Here is a 16,166-nt window from a genome sequence, read left to right as displayed (position 1 = left end):
CTGCATTTGTAAAAGGCAACCCAGATGGCTCAATTCTGTAGTGAGCCTTTGAGAAAAGGCTCTGGGGAACAGAGGCCCAACTTCCTTCCCTTTTTATTGCATCTTTCCAGTGCTCTGCATGCAGTGCTACTCAATTAATGGTGGCCCACAGGGCAGCTGCCAGGGTTGTCCTGCGCTGGGGCATGGCGGTACTCTGGGCCACATTGTCAAGGCCTCCAAAGTTCCCAGGGTCTGGAGGCGACAGACAGTAGCAGAGCTGTTCTCTCCACACAAACCCGCTTCTGTGAGGCTCTGGTCAGACCAGGTCTCACTCTGGCCGCCCTAGTCCAAGGTCAGTTGAGGCCATCCCTGGGGTTGTGGCCGCCTGGCTGAGCACGACGAGGAGCCTGGCTCGGCTTAATTACTGCTGGTGGAGCTTGGCTGCCGTCTCGTCTCTGCCACCTGTCAATTGCTTGCTTCAGCCAGACACAAGAGCAGTGAGGACTGGCCACCCCCAAACCAGTGGACCGCAGTGTCCCTTTTTCCAGGGCTTGCCCTGTGGCAGGAGAAGGAAGGAATTGGACTGTCGGCTGGGCTGGGACGTGGGCAGCCAGATGATTCAGATGAACTAGAAAATAGAAGGAAAGGGCTGGGGAGGACACTTCAGAACCTGTCATCACCAGTTCCTGGTGTCACCTGATGTCTCAGTCCTGCAGTCAACAGGAGACGTTCTTCTGTCTGCACTGCTACCCAGGCAGAGAAAGGAGGAGAGGGCTCTGTGATCTGGTCATTTCGGTGGCAGTTCCCCCCCCAAAAGGGTCCCAGCCCTTTGGTTTGGAGGCTGGAAATTGGGTGGTCAGTTCCCTTGATCTCAGGCTGGGACTACAGACAGTTTTTCTAGATGGGTCAGTGGTTTGAGATGAAGCTATGGTGAAACAAATATGGCAAAATATGAGCTTGTGGGTCAGGGAGAGAGCCTGGTGTCCATGAAGCTGCATTCTGCGGCGGGGGGGGGGGGGCGGGGGGGACCTTGGAAGGGGAGCAGGATGGGGGAGGAGGAAGCTCATGTACCCTCAGCAGCTGCTCTGAGCACCAGGTGGGAGGGGCTTTCTTCAGAGGCTCTGACCTTAAGCTTTTCCAAGATGCAACCACACGGTATATTAGTATTCCTGTGTGCAGTGGTAGAAAGAGTGCTGGATTCAAATCCCAGCTTTGGGTTCAAATCCCAGCTCTGCATTTACTCAGCGGGTGACTTTGGACAAATAACTGGACTGAGACTCAGTTTCCTCATTCGTAAAATTAGGGGTAGCCATGCATTTCTTGCAGGGCTTTTGTGAGGGTTGGGGGAAATCAAATGCCTGTTAAGTGCTTGACAGAATGCCTGGCACCCAGTAAGTGCAGTATCAGTTGGACATAACCGTAGTCTACGTCTCCTGGCGCCCCCACCGTGTTTCTGGCCTCAGGAGAGGAGTGAAGCCTGTAAGCCTTCATCCTCTGAGTCCTGATGTTCGGGCAGGAGGGCGGAGGGCTGTGTGGAGCCCGGGCTCTGCAGTGAGTAGGGCAGGGAGAGGAATGCAGGTCCAGCTGCAGGAGTCGGGGTTGCAGCAGAGTCGTGCCTGGGCCGCACGGGAGGAGACGTGTGTGGAGGGGACTAGCAGGGTGAGCCCGAAACAGAAACCAGCACGTTGCTGATGGTCCTTCTGAGGGGACAGACAAAGGAAAGTGTCACAGGGAGAGGGCGGAGGGTTCTCACTCTGGCTTTGGAGTCAAGCACTTAGTTCAGGGCTGGAGAATGTTCTCTTAGTTCCACTGTCTGGAGCAGAGTGGCTCAGATTCTGCAGGAAAAGCTGGGCTGGACCTGTGCACGTGGCAACAGGAAGAACTTAGAGATGACAGAGAGAACTGAAAAGTCACACTGCCCAGCATTGTTGTGGGGCTTGGGGCAAAGCAGACAAGTAGAATTGGATGGCCTCTGGGGGAGTTCTGCATGCCACTGCCGCCTGACCAGAGCTGATGTTGTCCTGTTTGGTTTTTTGGTGCGGGATGAGGAAAGGAAAGGGCCGGACCTTATTGCTTGTGGGTAGGACATGACGACTCAAGGTGCAGCTCGATGTTTTTGAGAGGCTTCTGCAGGAGGAGAATGCACGTGCAGCAAGATGGCTTGTACTTCCTGGTCTTACCCTTTGTAGCAGTGACCACGATGTAATTCAGTAGTTATTTGTGTGATCATTGGTTCGTGTCCATCAACCTCATGGACAGAAAGTTCCGTGAGAGCAGATGTACTAGCACACAGCAGAGGGCTTGACACATAGCAAGTGCCCCACAGATACTTGTAGAACGATTGAATGAATGGATGGATGGATGGATGGATAATCCTGTTAAAGTCGGAAGTGCGTGACTCAACTTCTCTGCCTCTGCTTGTAGGGAGACAACACTGGTGGTCTATATCATGACCCTGGTGGGCATGGTGCTCTACACATTCACCTTGAACCTGGGACACCTGTGGGTAGTGTTCATCACTGCTGGCACAATGGGGTAAGTTTCACCTCTAACCTGTTTAACTGATAAACACCATCCCATGGCTTCTAGAGCTGCCGCCATCCTAGGAAGCCATATTGATCCCTCTGCTGCCTTCTCACTGAGCTCTGGAGATGCATGTGGACGTAGTGCCCAGAGCTCTTGTTTCCTTGCAGCACTTGAAAAGGCCACCTGGGGCTCCCTGGCCCATCCATGCTGTTGGGATGGAGGATGTCCTTCACACACCTCCTGGAGGCTTGGAAATGTTTTTTAGCTCTGCCTGGGACAACACAGGGTCACAGAAAGTACACAGGGCCGAGAGTCAGCAAGTCTGGGTCCTGGTCTCAGCTCTGCTGCTGACTGTCTGTTAGACCACAGGCCCATCACTTAACCGCTCTGAGCGTCAGTTTTCTTATCTGTAAATGAAGATGAGTGGCCTGCCTCGTCGAGTTGTTAGAAGGATTGAGAGAGATAGATGTGAAAGCAGCAAGAAGTGTGGTGCAGATGTAAGAAATGAGAATTGTAATTTTCTAGACCTGTTGTTTGAGAAAGCATAGGAAACAGTACCCTTCCCATGGGAATCTCTGCTCAGCCACACCTCCCAATTATTTTCCTGTAGGCACTACATGAGTGTGTGTGTGTGTGTGTGTGTGTGTGAGTGTGTGAGAGAAAGAGATTCAGAGACAGAGCCAGAGACAGACAGACAGACACTCAGTCCTTCTCAGCTGGCGACTCTCTGGAGGGAGGGAAATAAGGAGGACTCAGAGCTCTTCCTTTCAGGTCCCCGAGAGCCATGGAGATGCTGTTCAATATCCGGGAACTTCCCCCTCCCAGCACAGGGCCTGTGTACTCAGGACACAGAATTTCTTAGCTGAGGTCTGAACACTCCAGGAAACCGTACCCCCTCTGTAAATGCTCACTCTGTGTGTAATTGATGGCTGGACGGAGAGGAAGCAGGGGCCCCCGAGGGCCTCCTGAACAGAAAGCCTCCCTATGAACCTCTTCCTGGCCTGTAGGGGTCTGTCTTTCCTTGGTATGGCCACTGAGGCGATGCCCCGATCCATTCAAGGGCCTGGCATGTCTTGATGGGGAGAAACAAACAGGAAAGTTCTAAGGGAGGAGGTGGGCTCCCCATCCTTCTTGTTCTGGAAGTTCTCCATCACCTCGTTTCTGTGATCTGGCCTTTAGCTTCTTTATGACTGGCTATATCCCGCTGGGATTTGAGTTTGCTGTGGAGCTCACATACCCAGAACCAGAAGCCATGTCATCTGGCTTCCTCAACGTGTCTCCCCAGGTAAGGCTCTCATTTAGTGGCCCCAAAGCAGTGGCTCTTGCTTCCCTGCCCGGCCTGGCTGGCACAGGCATTGCATTGTGGCAGCTCAGTTCCCCCTTGGGCTAGTTGGCTGAGTGCTTATTTCCAGTCTTCTTTGTGCCTTTCCAGGTATTTGGGATCATCTTCACCATCTCCCAGGGCCAGATTATTGAGAACTATGGACCCATGCCCGGGAACATCTTTCTGTGTGTGTTCCTCATCCTTGGAGTAGTCCTCACTGGTGAGTTGGAGCCTCAGGACAAGATGGCGCTCAGGCTGCCCATGGGCTTAGGCGTTTGGCAATTTGGGACCCCAGGGTCTTGACTGATCATACAGATTAGGGGCACACATGCAGTGGGGCTGGGGGGATGGCTTATTATGAAAACCGTTCGGGAGGCAGTAGCATGTTTTGATGGAGTGAGCATGGGCTTTGGTGCCAAAAGACCCTCGTTTGAATCCCAGACTGTGACACTGACCTCCATAGCTGTTTGATCTTGGCCAAGTGAACCAAATTCTGGGAGCCTCACTTTCCTCGTCTGTAAAATGGGGACTGTTGTGAGGATTAGAGCGATGTGTCCAAACTCCGTGGCAAATATAAGTGATCTATAAATGAAGGCCAGTGTCATCATTGGCTTCTGCCTGTCAGGGACAGCAGCGATCGCCAGGCTTTATCAAGTTGGCTGATGGTACCCCCAGCTCCCTGGGATATCTGAAGTAGGTCTGGGATACCTGTGACCATAAGGAAAATGAGGCCTCCCTCTCTTAGATGAACTTGACCATTGGTCGGCTTCATAACTCTGTGTCTCTGTTGCTTTTCCTTCTTGATCCCTCGACCTCAGCATTCATTAAGGCAGATCTCCGGAGGCAGAAAGCAAATAAGGAAACCCCTGAGAATGTGAGTATGGGGGAGCTTGCTGGGCAGAGTTCTGGGTTCTGGGTGTTGCTGAGGATGTGGCAGCAGGGGTGGGGGTTGGGGGAGCTCCCGAAGTGGACTGGTTTCGTGGTGGCTGTGAAACCAATGCAACTCACAAACATGGCGCCCAGAGAGTTTCCTCAGTGGGTGTTTCAGCACTGCTTTTCTGCTGCTCTTTCCCGGGCTCTTCTCCCACTTCCTGCCCTTCTGGCCTCCCTGCTCTGGTCCCCAGAGCACATCACTGTTGTCACAGTCTGCTGAGTAGTGTCCACCCCAGATCCTGACACAAGTCCTGAGGCCCTGGCTCCACTGCTTTCAGCCTGGGGTCAGTGGCTAGAGAGCAAAGGTGGAAGCCAGGCTCAACCATTCTGTCCTGGTGGTGATGGCCCCAAGGCAGTGGCTCTCCTGGCATGTGACAACCCCTTAGGCAGTGGGATGGAGACGGAGGACTGGAGCCAATGGAGCCAGTAGGGCTTTAAAAGGACAGTTCAGGAAGTAGGAGCTGATAGTGGTAGAAGGGGACAGGACCAGGAGTATGATCTAGAACAGAAAAGTGTTTCCCATCTACTCCAACCAGGTGGGAACTATTTTAACCAAAATGTTAGGTATCAAATCTGAGCCTGGATGAAAGAAATTTCAAATCTCAGAAGGAGTAAAAGTGGAATATTTCTTAAAAAATAAACAAAACACCTAAAACCTATTACAGAGGTAATAGATGTTCTTTGTAGAAATACTGAAAAAGACAGAGAAGTGTACAAAATTTAAAAATCACCCTGTAATACCATCATCTAGAGGTGAGAAGCTGTTTTTTTAAATTTACATGTACATGTCTATATCCACATATAACATATATCCACATATATGAATACATATATATCTATATATGTATTTTTAAAAATATGTGTAAAAAATATATACGTATTTTTTAAAACAAAAATGATCTTCTATCTGCTTTTTTACTTATTGTGAACACTGTATCAGGTCATTAGTCTTGTACAACATACTTTTCATGGCTGTACCATGTTGTAATGACTGCACATGGATAAACCATTTATTTAACAGACTTGATTTGGGAACGGGAAGGTTCTTGTCTACAAAAGAAGTCCTTTCCCAGGGACTTGTGTGTGTGTCACAGTCACCTCTGATGCCTTCACCTGGACGCTGCCTTGAGAAACTCTGTCATCGGCCTAAGTACTTGTTTGCTCCAGAGGGAGGGAAGTCCCAGCCAACTTCCTATAACCTTACTGAAAATTAATCTTGATTCATTCCAGCCTGAGAAACCCATAGCTGCTTCTGAGATGAACGGGCAGACGGATGAGGCCCTTGAAATGGGAATGGAGTCAGCTTGAATTAAGTGTACCCCACCTTTGGTGGGGACAGGATTTGCATACCGACCACCTTCTAGCAACAATCTTCATCAGATGTTCTAAATTTAAAGGGATTCCCTTTAAACCATCTCAAGCTGACCTCCTCCTCTGCCTAGCCTGCTGTCTGGCTCTACTCATGGGCTTGGGTAGTGTCTCCTGAAAATAAGACATGATGGTATTTCCTCCTGTGCATTGAGCTACAGTCATGACCACTGTGCTGTTCCCCTGTGGCCACTGTCCTGGCCTCAGCACGTTGGGGCAGCCTGTGCTGGCCGCGGTGCTGGGGTGCCTGGGCCACTGCCTGAGGGGAGCCAGGGCTGTGTGTGTACAGACACTTCTGGTGGGGGGAGTGAGGTAGGGGTGGAAGAGAGGTGAAGAGAAAGTGTACCTGACTTTTTGATGTGGAGAAAGGTGTTTACTCTTCAGCCCCTTAAAGTGTGTTAACCAAATGTTTACTGAATCCATGGCTTTATTTTAAAAACAATTTGTATTTTCTATTTGTAATACCAGATGTTTTACGGCAATAAAAGATTCTTCAAGTGATCTGCCTTGTCATTTGGTGGGGCAGAGATGGCTTTTAGTAGTCCCCACGAGACTCGCACGTTTCTGAGGACTAAGGTGTGGGAAAGGGCTGGGGGTGGGGCAGGTCTGGGCTGGAGGTGCAGCTCCTTGGCCTCCATAGAAGTGATTTACCATCCTGGTCACCTGGGTTATTTTTTAAGGCCAAGGAGGGAAAGATTACTGTCAGCCTGCGTGGGGGACTGCACCTCAACGCCCAACACACGACCCTGACCGCTTCCCATGCTGTGTACACATGAAGACGGTTCACCAAGTGTGGCTGCTGATGGAGCCCACTGTCGTTTCTGGCTCTGCTTCACAGGGTGGCCGAGGTGTTTGTTCTACAATCACCCCAGGCTCGCACCAGCCTGCTCTGACTGGAGTCCGCAGTCTCGGCCCCTGCAGTTCAGTTGCCATTTTTCTCCTGAAGTGTCCTACTTACTGCCACTCTCCCTCCCAATTGCATTCACCTTATGGCTGTTACTTGGATGTGCTGCTGCTGTCAGTTTTCTGTAGGTTTCTTCCCTAGAGAGTTGCACTGTGCCTATGGCCTTCTGGCACCATATCTGTTAGTAATTCTTAGCTGGAGAGAGACAACAGTATGATTCTCCTCTATATCATCTGGGAAGGGAGCCAAGCCTGGGTTGTTAAAGAAATCTAATATTCATAGTGTCTGCTAAATACTCTATGTCCTCTTTTTAGATCCTTTGGGCTCTTGTCTTTATTTTTCTGGAATCACATTTCCATGATGCCTGCCTCAAGGATTCAAATCATCTTATGCTTCATTCATTCGTTCTTAGGTGGGCTCCATGGGGATCTCCACTCAAATGTTCACTCTCTCTAAGATCATTGTGTTTCTTACTGCCTCTTTTTCTTACTTACTCCTTACAATAGCTGGTGAGTAAGGGAAAGATAGTTCTTATCACTGAGCTAGTTTTCTAGATGTGCTATTGTGGGGATGTGAGGGCTGGAATTGCTGCACCCACTTTTGGCGCCATAAAGGAAGCCAGCCTGAGGATGAAGCCAATGCAGGAGGGCAGAGCTGAAAGAACTGTGGAGAAATGGAGCTGAGTCCTGATCAAACCATTACTGAAGCCTATATCCTCTTAACTTTTCAATTTTGTGAGCGAATGTTATTTTTATTGTTTAAGCCACTTTAAGGCAGATTTTGTTCCTTTCACCTAAAGAGCCTTAACTGATAGAGAATTCCCAGTGCACTCAAGTATCAACTTCAAGCTTCCTATGATCCCTTACAAGTCTCCTGCCTCTTTCTGACCTATCTCCTACCTTCTGCTTCCTAACTTCACCATACCATAGTTAGACTGATCTTACTCCTTGAACAAGACTGTTCCTACCTTCCAGATGCTGCTCCCTCTGCCCTAAACGCCCGCCTCATATCTGAAGACATCTGCTGTCTGGGCATTCTGGTCTAATCTTAAAATTCACCTCCTCAGGGAGGCCTTTCCCGATGATCTAACTTATGCCCTCCTCCCCTTCTTGATCACAACTCCTTGTTTTCTAGAGTTCTTAGCACTGTCTGAAGTTGTTCTCTCACCTGTTGACTTGTTGATCAGGTTTCCCTGATGACAAGGTAAGGGCCATGGGAGCAGGGACATTGCCTGGGCTGTCTGTCTCTTTCCCATGTGTCTGGCAGGGAGTAAGTGTTCGATAAACACTTGCTAAAACCATAAATGGGCTCTCAAGTCTACACGCTGTGTGGGAGGCCCCAGCCAGTGGTAGCCTCTCAGGGTTGTGTCTGGAGGGCACCTGTCCTCTCCAGCGCATTGTCCTTAGATGTCAGTGTTCTCCTTTTCAGGGTCAGGCAGCTGTGTCTTCTGTGCTGCCTTGTTGTCTTTTCTGCCTCTGCTTTCTCAAGAATCTGTTTCTTCCTTAGGAAGAAAACAAGAAAGGGTCCTGACCATGCAGTTGTGAACTCAGAATCTTGAAGGTGAGGAAGGAGAGGAGGAAGAGTTGACTTCAAGAAAAATGAGCAAGTGACAAAGGGGGCTGGAGGCAGCCAGGTGTGCCTGGGTCCTGAGCTGTCCTCACTCTGGTGTCTTTGATCCGTGGAAAGCTGTGCTTCTCCTACACTTGAGCTCAGAGGAGGGCACGAGCGCTCTTGGCTTAGGGGAGGTCAAAGTACAAGGACTGATCAGAACAGAGAGTTTTTCTATTTATCACAAAATTTGTTACACAAACACAGCTGAACAGAAGGTCTAAAACAGCTCCGACTCTTCCAACCCTGATCCACGTGTAGATACAAGGATGTGAGCCACGCTCACTCACAGAGGAGCCCTTCTCAGAACTGTCTGTCCCTCGGATGGTTCAGAGTCTTGGGTGCAGCAGCAGAGAAGAGCCCAACGTGGGTGGACGACCTGTGAAAGCAGACCTTGGAGTCATCTGCTCTGTGTTAGGCAGCAGCTTTAAGTTTCACAGTTCACCTGTTCCCACCACACAAGTCACATCAAGGATTGAAAATAAAAGGAAAAAGGCAGAAGGCTGGAAAAGTGATCCTGGAAGAGGTGGAGGTGGGGGAAGGGCACACAGTGGGCTTCGGAGGTGCTGGCAATTTCTTGATCTGGATGGAGGTACAGCGTATTCACTTTAAAATGATTCTTTACATTGTGCATACATGTTATATGTTAAAAAATTTTTTAATGTAAAAAAACCTCCAAAGGTAAAATGCTAGACATGGGTAAGGGGGCTGATGACAGAGCAGAGAAGAAGAAATTAAAGAGCAGAGAGGATGAAGGCACAGGACAGCGAAGGTGGAAGACGAAGTCTTGGAGGTGGTGGGGGTGGCCTCAGTTTCTCTTCTTCTGTCTGGATACTGGTTCAACTTCCAGGTACTGGAGCCCAACTAGCATTCCCAGGATTGAGAAACCTTGAATACAGAGAACAGAGAACAGACGTGAACACAGCGCTTTCTTAAACCCTTGTGGGTCTGCTCTCCGGCCCCGGCTCTAGGGCTGGGCCAGTTCCTGTGGGGGGTCTAGGGTGGTTGGAGGCTTACTTGCCACCATCAGGGGTGCCAGGACGCCAATCGTGGGAGCCGCGGTCCCATATACAAACACCTCGGAGAGGAAGTGCCCCAGGGCGAGGAGGAAGGTCCAGAGCGTGAGGTGGTAGAGCCTGCAAGGGAGCAGACAGAAATGGGAACTGAAGGGCCTGCGTGCTCAGTGCAGAGGAAAAGGAGCCGTCAGACTGGATACACACAGAGAAAAACCCAGGCAGTGACTATGGCGGAAGGAAGAGAGACTTGGTCCTGAGAACGACCTGGCCGCTTGATCACATCAGTTTATTCTCTACTGGGGCAGAACTGAAGGTTTCAAAGACTAAACTGAAAGGAGAACGGTCCCGGCTTCCAGAATGATCTCCAAGTCTTAGCAAGGTGGTGAAGCCAGCTACAGCAAAGCTGAGTCTGGACAATGGCAGTCCCAGGCAGTGTAGACGATTTGGGATCAGTCACGCTTACATATTCTCCTTACTCAAACTGGCTTGCCTCTGTAGTCCAAGCCCACCCGGCAGATGTTTGGCCAGGGGCTGGTCAGTGCTCCTGTCATGGATGCCACAGAATGCAGGGCCTGAACGGGGGATGAGCAGCAAGGACCCCTCTGGGCCTTTCAGATGCTCTCGCAATGTGGGCTGGTTAATCTGTGTCTCAGCCTAGGACAATGGTGAGGTGGAGGACACATTGACAACCTCACAGGAAGAGAACTTGTTCCTCGGCTTTGATAAAGAGGTGGGGAAGAGACAGGTTACAGGGTGATCAACCGCCTGGACTGATGCTATCTTTTTTTGAATTATGAAATTTTACGAATTATGAAATACTTGAAACATACAAAAATTATAGATAAGAGAATATTATAATTAATCCCTATGCAACCTATACCTGCTCCACCAAATCTGAATGTTTTGATGTTTTTGATTCAGATACTTTTTTCTAAAAACTAAAATATTACAGATATCAGGTAAAGCATCCTATGTGTCTTTATCCCATCTTGATCCCATTCTTCTTCTATGCCCTAGAAGGAACCAGTATGTCAAATTTGATTTTTGTCCTTGCTGTGCATGTTTTTACACATTTAGTAAATATGTATGTATGAGAGTTGATTTTGAGTTTCCAGTTAGGGAGAGAATCGAATGAGTGTGCACAGCAGAAGTGCATGAACCAAAGGCTAAATAAAGCTAGAAACAGAAGTCAGCCTCTGCAGCTGTCCTGTGTTGGGAGAAAGGAAAATGAATGGGTAATAGGGGTAAAAATAAGTCTGAGCTGTCTTTGCTCACTGCAAAAGCACAGTAAACAGAAGATATACCCCGGGCCGGCCCCTTGGCTTAGCAGTTAAGTCCCTCCAGTGGGATTTGAGGCAGCGCTATTAGCCCTGCGATCTCTCCAACTTTATTTTTAAAATACTTTTCTCTTTTGAACTTGAAAACTGTGGTTTATTTGTTCTAGACTGACACGTATTTTAGGAAGCAGTGTGGTTTAGTGGAAACAGCCTGGAGCCTGAAAATGAAAACTAGAAAATGGGCTCTGGTCTCAGTTCTGTTGGTAACGAGCTTTGTAGCAACAAGTTCATTATAGACCTGCTCTGCATATCGGTCCTGCATGTATGAAGTGAGACTAGTGTATCTGACCTCCTCTCAGAGTGACAGGGAGTGAGTGAGGCTTGACTACTCATTTGAAAGACCTTTACCATGATGAAGAAGGGCTGATAGGGATCAGCGGTATATCTTTTTTTTTTTTTTTTTGTGAGAAAGATCAGCCGTGAGCTAACATCCATGCTAATCCTCCTCTTTTTGCTGAGGAAGACCGGCTCTGAGCTAACGTCTATTGCCATTGGAGTGGCAGACTGACTGGAGTCAGTCTTCCTCTGTTTAAATTAATTGGGTCTCTGGGGCCGGCCCCATGGCTTAGCGGTTAAGTGAGCATGCTCTGCTGCTGGCGGCCCGGGTTCGGATCCTGGGCGTGTACAGATGCACCGCTTCTCCAGCCATGCTGAGGCCGCATCCCACATACAGCAACTAGAAGGATGTGCAGCTATGACATACAACTATCTACTGGGGCTGTGGGGAAAAAAAAAAAGGAGGAGGATTGGCAATAGATGTTAGCTCAGAGCTGGTCTTCCTCAGCAAGAAAAAGGAGGATTAGCATGGATGTTAGCTCAGGGCTGATCGGCCTCACAAAAATAAATAAATAAATTGGGTCTCTAATACGTAGATCTGCAAAATCTGGAATGAAAATCACTACCTCCCAGGGCTGTTAGGAGGAGACTTAATCAAGGTCATGTGGATGAAAGCATCCGGCATAATCAGAGGGGTCAGTACCGTTACCTCCTCTCTTCTCCAGATGTTGAGAGTTTGGGTAAGACAAAAAAATGTTTCAGTGTGAAGTTGGCGTTGGTGGCCTCACTCAGTGACCTGAGCGAACATTCCACTTCACTGTGGTGATGACTGTTGCTGGGAAGAGAGCTCGAGCCCCCTCCAGTGGCCCCACCAGTTACAGCATTGCCTAGGAGGCTAGACTGCCTGCAGTTGCTCCACACTGGTCTCCTTGAGTACCTAGAGAGGCAGAATACAGGGGTCCCCAGTTCTCTGTCACCTTCACCGACTGAGTCTGCTTAAGCGTAAAACACGTTACTTCTGGGCTGGTTTTTTCAGGATCGTGATTTCTGGTCATTCCTGCTTATTGAGGAGGAATGTGAGAACAAGGTACATGTGGGTGGCTGCTCTAAAAAACAGCACGCCACTCTACTCCTTCAGTAGAAGAAAGGCTGATTCCTCAGTAACGAAGTAGAGGGATATGATGCAGGCCACTGGATCACCACACTACTACTTTGCTGTGTCAGTTCCGAAGAATTGTCAAACTTTAAAGAACCGTTAAGTCTACTATGTTTTTAGGCCTGGAAGGAATGGAACCTATTAACCTTTTATTAACCACATTCTAGGCTAATGTGTCATAATTAACAGGTCTCCAAGGGGAGGACCACAGTGAGTATGCTTAGCACCTGATTTCCAACAGAAAGATGCTAAAGCTCTTCCTTCCCTTACATACGTCTTGTTGTGGATGTCGATGGCACAGATGCAGCGAATCACTGATAAGAGCAGCGTCCAGATCCCAAAGGTCCGAGCTTGGAGGCCATTCACTATGTAGCAGATAAAAGTAAGACTGTTGAGGGGCCAGCCCTGTGGCGCAAGCGGTTAAGTGTGCGCTCCGCTGCGGCGGCCTGGGGTTCACAGGTTCGGATCCCGGGCGCGCACCGACACACTGCTTGGCAAGCCATGCTGTGGTGGTGTCCCATATAAAGTGGAGGAAGTTGGGCACCGATGTTAGCCCAGGGCCAGTCTTCCTCAGCAAAAAAAAAAAAGAGGATTGGCAGATGTTAGCACAGGGCTGATCGCCTCACAAAAAAAAAAAAAAGTAAGACTGTTGAGAAGGGGAGGAGTAAGGCTCCTTCCAGACTCCTCCCATGTCACTGGTGGGTCATGGGAGGCAGGGAGCTGAGCCTGAACTCCCTCTGGCTGGGCAGAGTGGAAAGAGGCGCTGGTGCCACGCACATGGAAACTAGAAGGAAGGGAAGGAATTCCAGAATGAGAACTGCTCAGCTCTTCTTCAGATGTCTACAGTTGGGTGGGGGAGTCCCAAGAATAGAAACCCAACAAAGAGCCACTTAGGCAATAACTCCTAGATGTAGTAGTTTAAGCTTCTGCACTGGAAGCCACTCGGGTGTTGAGAAAGCCCAGCAAGTCTGGATCAGGACAGATTTGGAGGAATGTTGCAGAGTGGTCTGTCAATACAAGATGCCTAGGAGATTAGTAGACTTCCAAAACTGATGAGGGGCGAACTCAGAAATATTGGGAGCTATCTAGATGCCCACATCTGGTCTTTAAGAGACCTAAGTCCCCGGGTCTTCTCCTGAATCCAGATCTATATTATTTGAATAGAGCCCAATCCAGACTGATTTCCTGTGCACGTGGTAGTGGAACAAAGCACCGTTTCTTGTTTTCTGAGGCCACCCTGCTCTTGGCGGCTTCGTTCTGACACTGCTGTATTAAATATCTTGTTCTGAAGGTATGGATCATATTCCACTGTTAACAGTGGTTCTTGAGCCTGGGCATTTATTAGAATCGACTGAAAAATTTTTATAAAATTACCAAGACCTGTGTACCAGACTAATTAAATCATACTCTGGAGGTGGGCCCTGGGCATAAGTATTTTCTATAACTCTCTCCCTGTGTGATTGTACTGTACAGCCGTTGATCTAAGCCATCCAGTGGTCAGGAATGTCAAAATAGTGAAAGCAAAGACACTTCCTGTGCTAGTCTATCAAGCAAAGGAAAGAAATTTCAAGGGACAAGACTGAAAATGGAAACGTCTATTAATGTTCACTTGGGCTTTAAGGATTTTCCAGCTTTTGGAAAACTAGACAGAGATACCAATTTCACAACCCTGAAGACCTTTAGATGGTAGTAAGGTGAGAAAAAATTCTACCTGCCAACCAAATATCTAGCAGTTAGCCCTGGAGAGCTACATTCTTTATAAACCAATTTGATAGCTTTTCTGATGAAAAGACTGAAGAAATTTCTCTACTTAGTGAGATATGAATGACTATTTCACCAACCCTAAGGAGATTAGGCATCAGGTGAAACTCTATGGGATGCTCCAGAGCACGGCTATGACCAGCAGAGAACCCTGACAGCCCCCAGATCACGAGGGAGGAGGCAGTCTCTACTCTGGGCTGGAGACAGACAGACAGACAGACACACACACACACACACACACAGTTGTTTTGCTCAGCTACATGCCCTTCAGCTAGTCACATGACCCCTGGGCTTTTCTGTCTGAGCTTGAGTTCAAAGGGCCAGAGCGGATAACCTAAAATCCCGTGAATCTATACAGGGTTCCTGCACCACCCGAGGGCAGCGTTTGAGGGTGAAAAAGTGGAATTGTCCTGCCCAGCTTTCCAGGTTCTTGACTCCTACTATATTTGAGCTTTGTTCAAAATGAGCCATAGCCTACTTCGTTTCATTTTATACACAGATGTTGCGGAAAATGAACTAGGTCAGCGCCTGAATCTGGGTTAGCTATAAATGTGACACGGACTCGTCAGCGCTGTGAGGTGGTGCTGCAGCTCAAGTGACCCCCCGGCAGCAACGCAAGGGAGTGCATGCTGAAACGTGAAGATGCCCTCAGCAGAGGCTCAGGAAGCTGGGAAAGGCCACCGTGGGCCTTCGGGAGCTTCACTCTGGGAGACCAACTTGGAGGGATCTGGGTGCCTTCTCAGGGCCCAGGTCACGGTTTGGGAAGACCTTGGATTAGGAACTCTCCATCTGCAACATGGAATATAACCACGTGGGCCGTGACCTGATTTCTGAAGAGGGCTGGATAACATGCAGAGCTTCCTCATGGCTTTCCAGTGGGGCCTCACAGAGTCACCAAGGACCTCTATTTCCTCACTTGTGTGTGTAATGCTTTCTGTACAGACTAACTGCCTAGGGCAGTGTGAAATGGATGAAAGGGTATTCAGAGAAGCCAGGGGGAAAGGGGCCAAGTGCTCTCCACAGTCTTTATTCCAGTGACTGCCAAAGGCTAGATTAGGCAGCATCAGAATCACATGGGAGGTTTTTAAAAAACAGCACCCAGAGCCCCACCCAGGGGGTGAAAGTTTCAGTAAATAGGTTCGGAGAGGGCGCCTGTGCTTTCTTTGTTTGTAAGTCTTCTAGGTTATTCTGATGTACAGCTGGGTCTGGGAACCACAATTTAGGCCACTCGCGCAAAGGATGCAGTTCTTCGATTTCTTACCGAGCTCTGGCTTGCCGGTGTAGAGCTTTTCATAGAGAAAGGTGTGGTCTCGGAAGCTCTGCAGCGTGTTCCCCATGGCTATGATGGAGACCATAACTAGCCAGCTTCGCAACACATTCAGGAAACGGCTCATGGCTCCCCTCACACCAGACAGGGCTTTTTGCCTTGGAAACAAAGGCAGAGGACATGAGACAACAGATGGTTAGTCTACTGCAACCATAAGCTCTCTCACCTCCGTAGTTAACCTGTGCCCCACTCATGAGGGCTGTACTGACCTTACTTGATCAATCACTTCATAAATTCCTCTCCAAGTCCCCTAGGATCTTCCACCCCCAGTGATCTTGACACACTTCCCTTACCTGACAAGGTTAGCACACTGAATATTTGAATATTTACCTTAAACCAAAGTGTGCTGAAGTTTACCCAGGGTGAAAAAGGCTAAATAATGCAGTGGGTGGAAATGACAGCAGCAGTGGAAAAAATGGAGAGAAGAAAGGGAACAGAAGCAAAGGAGTTGTACAAATATTACTACAAAATAACACATGGACTTCCGTGCAAGCCTTACAGAAACTGGTCTCAATATTTAGTCACACTAATAGTAGTGAACCAACAATATACTCTGTAACAAGTGGCACAGGACTTATTTTTGTCTAAGCAATTTCTCCAAAATACTAGCCTAAACCAGAACTTTTTCTCTTGGCTGGAGTCAGTCCTCTT

At 48.7% G+C, this 16,166-nt stretch overlaps 2 protein-coding genes across 3 annotated transcripts in view; one reads left to right on the top strand and one right to left on the bottom strand.

Annotated features, from left to right (window-relative positions):
* The window catches only part of LOC101391063 (choline/ethanolamine transporter FLVCR2-like), a 51,036-nt gene extending 44,405 nt beyond the window's left edge, over positions 1 to 6,631 (top strand). Inside the window, exons 6-10 of one of the 2 annotated variants that reach the window (XM_014784245.2) lie at positions 2,404 to 2,514; positions 3,685 to 3,790; positions 3,938 to 4,049; positions 4,648 to 4,703; positions 5,993 to 6,631. In XM_014784245.2, the coding sequence (XP_014639731.2) occupies positions 2,404 to 2,514; positions 3,685 to 3,790; positions 3,938 to 4,049; positions 4,648 to 4,703; positions 5,993 to 6,070 (463 nt within the window). In that variant the 3' untranslated portion in view covers positions 6,071 to 6,631. Of the gene's footprint in view, positions 1 to 2,403; positions 2,515 to 3,684; positions 3,791 to 3,937; positions 4,050 to 4,647; positions 4,704 to 5,992 lie in introns of those variants that run through there. The other variant, XM_087448174.1, reaches the window with a different exon arrangement.
* Positions 6,632 to 9,352: 2,721 nt separating this feature from the next.
* LOC101389007 (ergosterol biosynthetic protein 28 homolog) lies at positions 9,353 to 15,618 on the bottom strand. The gene is made up of 4 exons (XM_004426376.3): positions 15,450 to 15,618; positions 12,702 to 12,792; positions 9,660 to 9,778; positions 9,353 to 9,530 (listed from the first exon to the last, which is right to left on the bottom strand). The coding sequence occupies exons 1-4, from the start codon at positions 15,580 to 15,582 to the stop codon at positions 9,451 to 9,453; spliced, it is 423 nt and encodes a 140-aa protein (XP_004426433.1). The 5' UTR covers positions 15,583 to 15,618; the 3' UTR covers positions 9,353 to 9,450.
* Positions 15,619 to 16,166: the final 548 nt, after the last annotated feature.

Source organism: Ceratotherium simum, chromosome 24 (genome assembly GCF_057802395.1).
Source record: "Ceratotherium simum simum isolate JZ-2026a chromosome 24, ASM5780239v1, whole genome shotgun sequence".
Taxonomy (NCBI): domain Eukaryota; kingdom Metazoa; phylum Chordata; class Mammalia; order Perissodactyla; family Rhinocerotidae; genus Ceratotherium; species Ceratotherium simum.
The sequence above is the reverse complement of the archived record's forward strand: the minus strand, read 5'-3'. Positions and strand labels throughout refer to the sequence as shown.

Bases quoted from the DNA above. Each gene is read 5' to 3' on its own strand.
- LOC101389007 (XM_004426376.3), bottom strand. From the start codon at position 15,582: ATGAGCCGTTTCCTGAATGTGTTGCGAAGCTGGCTAGTTATGGTCTCC. The intron at 12,793-15,449 runs GTAAGAAATCGA...TCTGCTACATAG, and splicing joins CACCGGCAAGCCAGAGCTCG to TGAATGGCCTCCAAGCTCGG. The intron at 9,531-9,659 runs GTAAGCCTCCAA...TCTGTATTCAAG, and splicing joins GGCACCCCTGATGGTGGCAA to GTTTCTCAATCCTGGGAATG.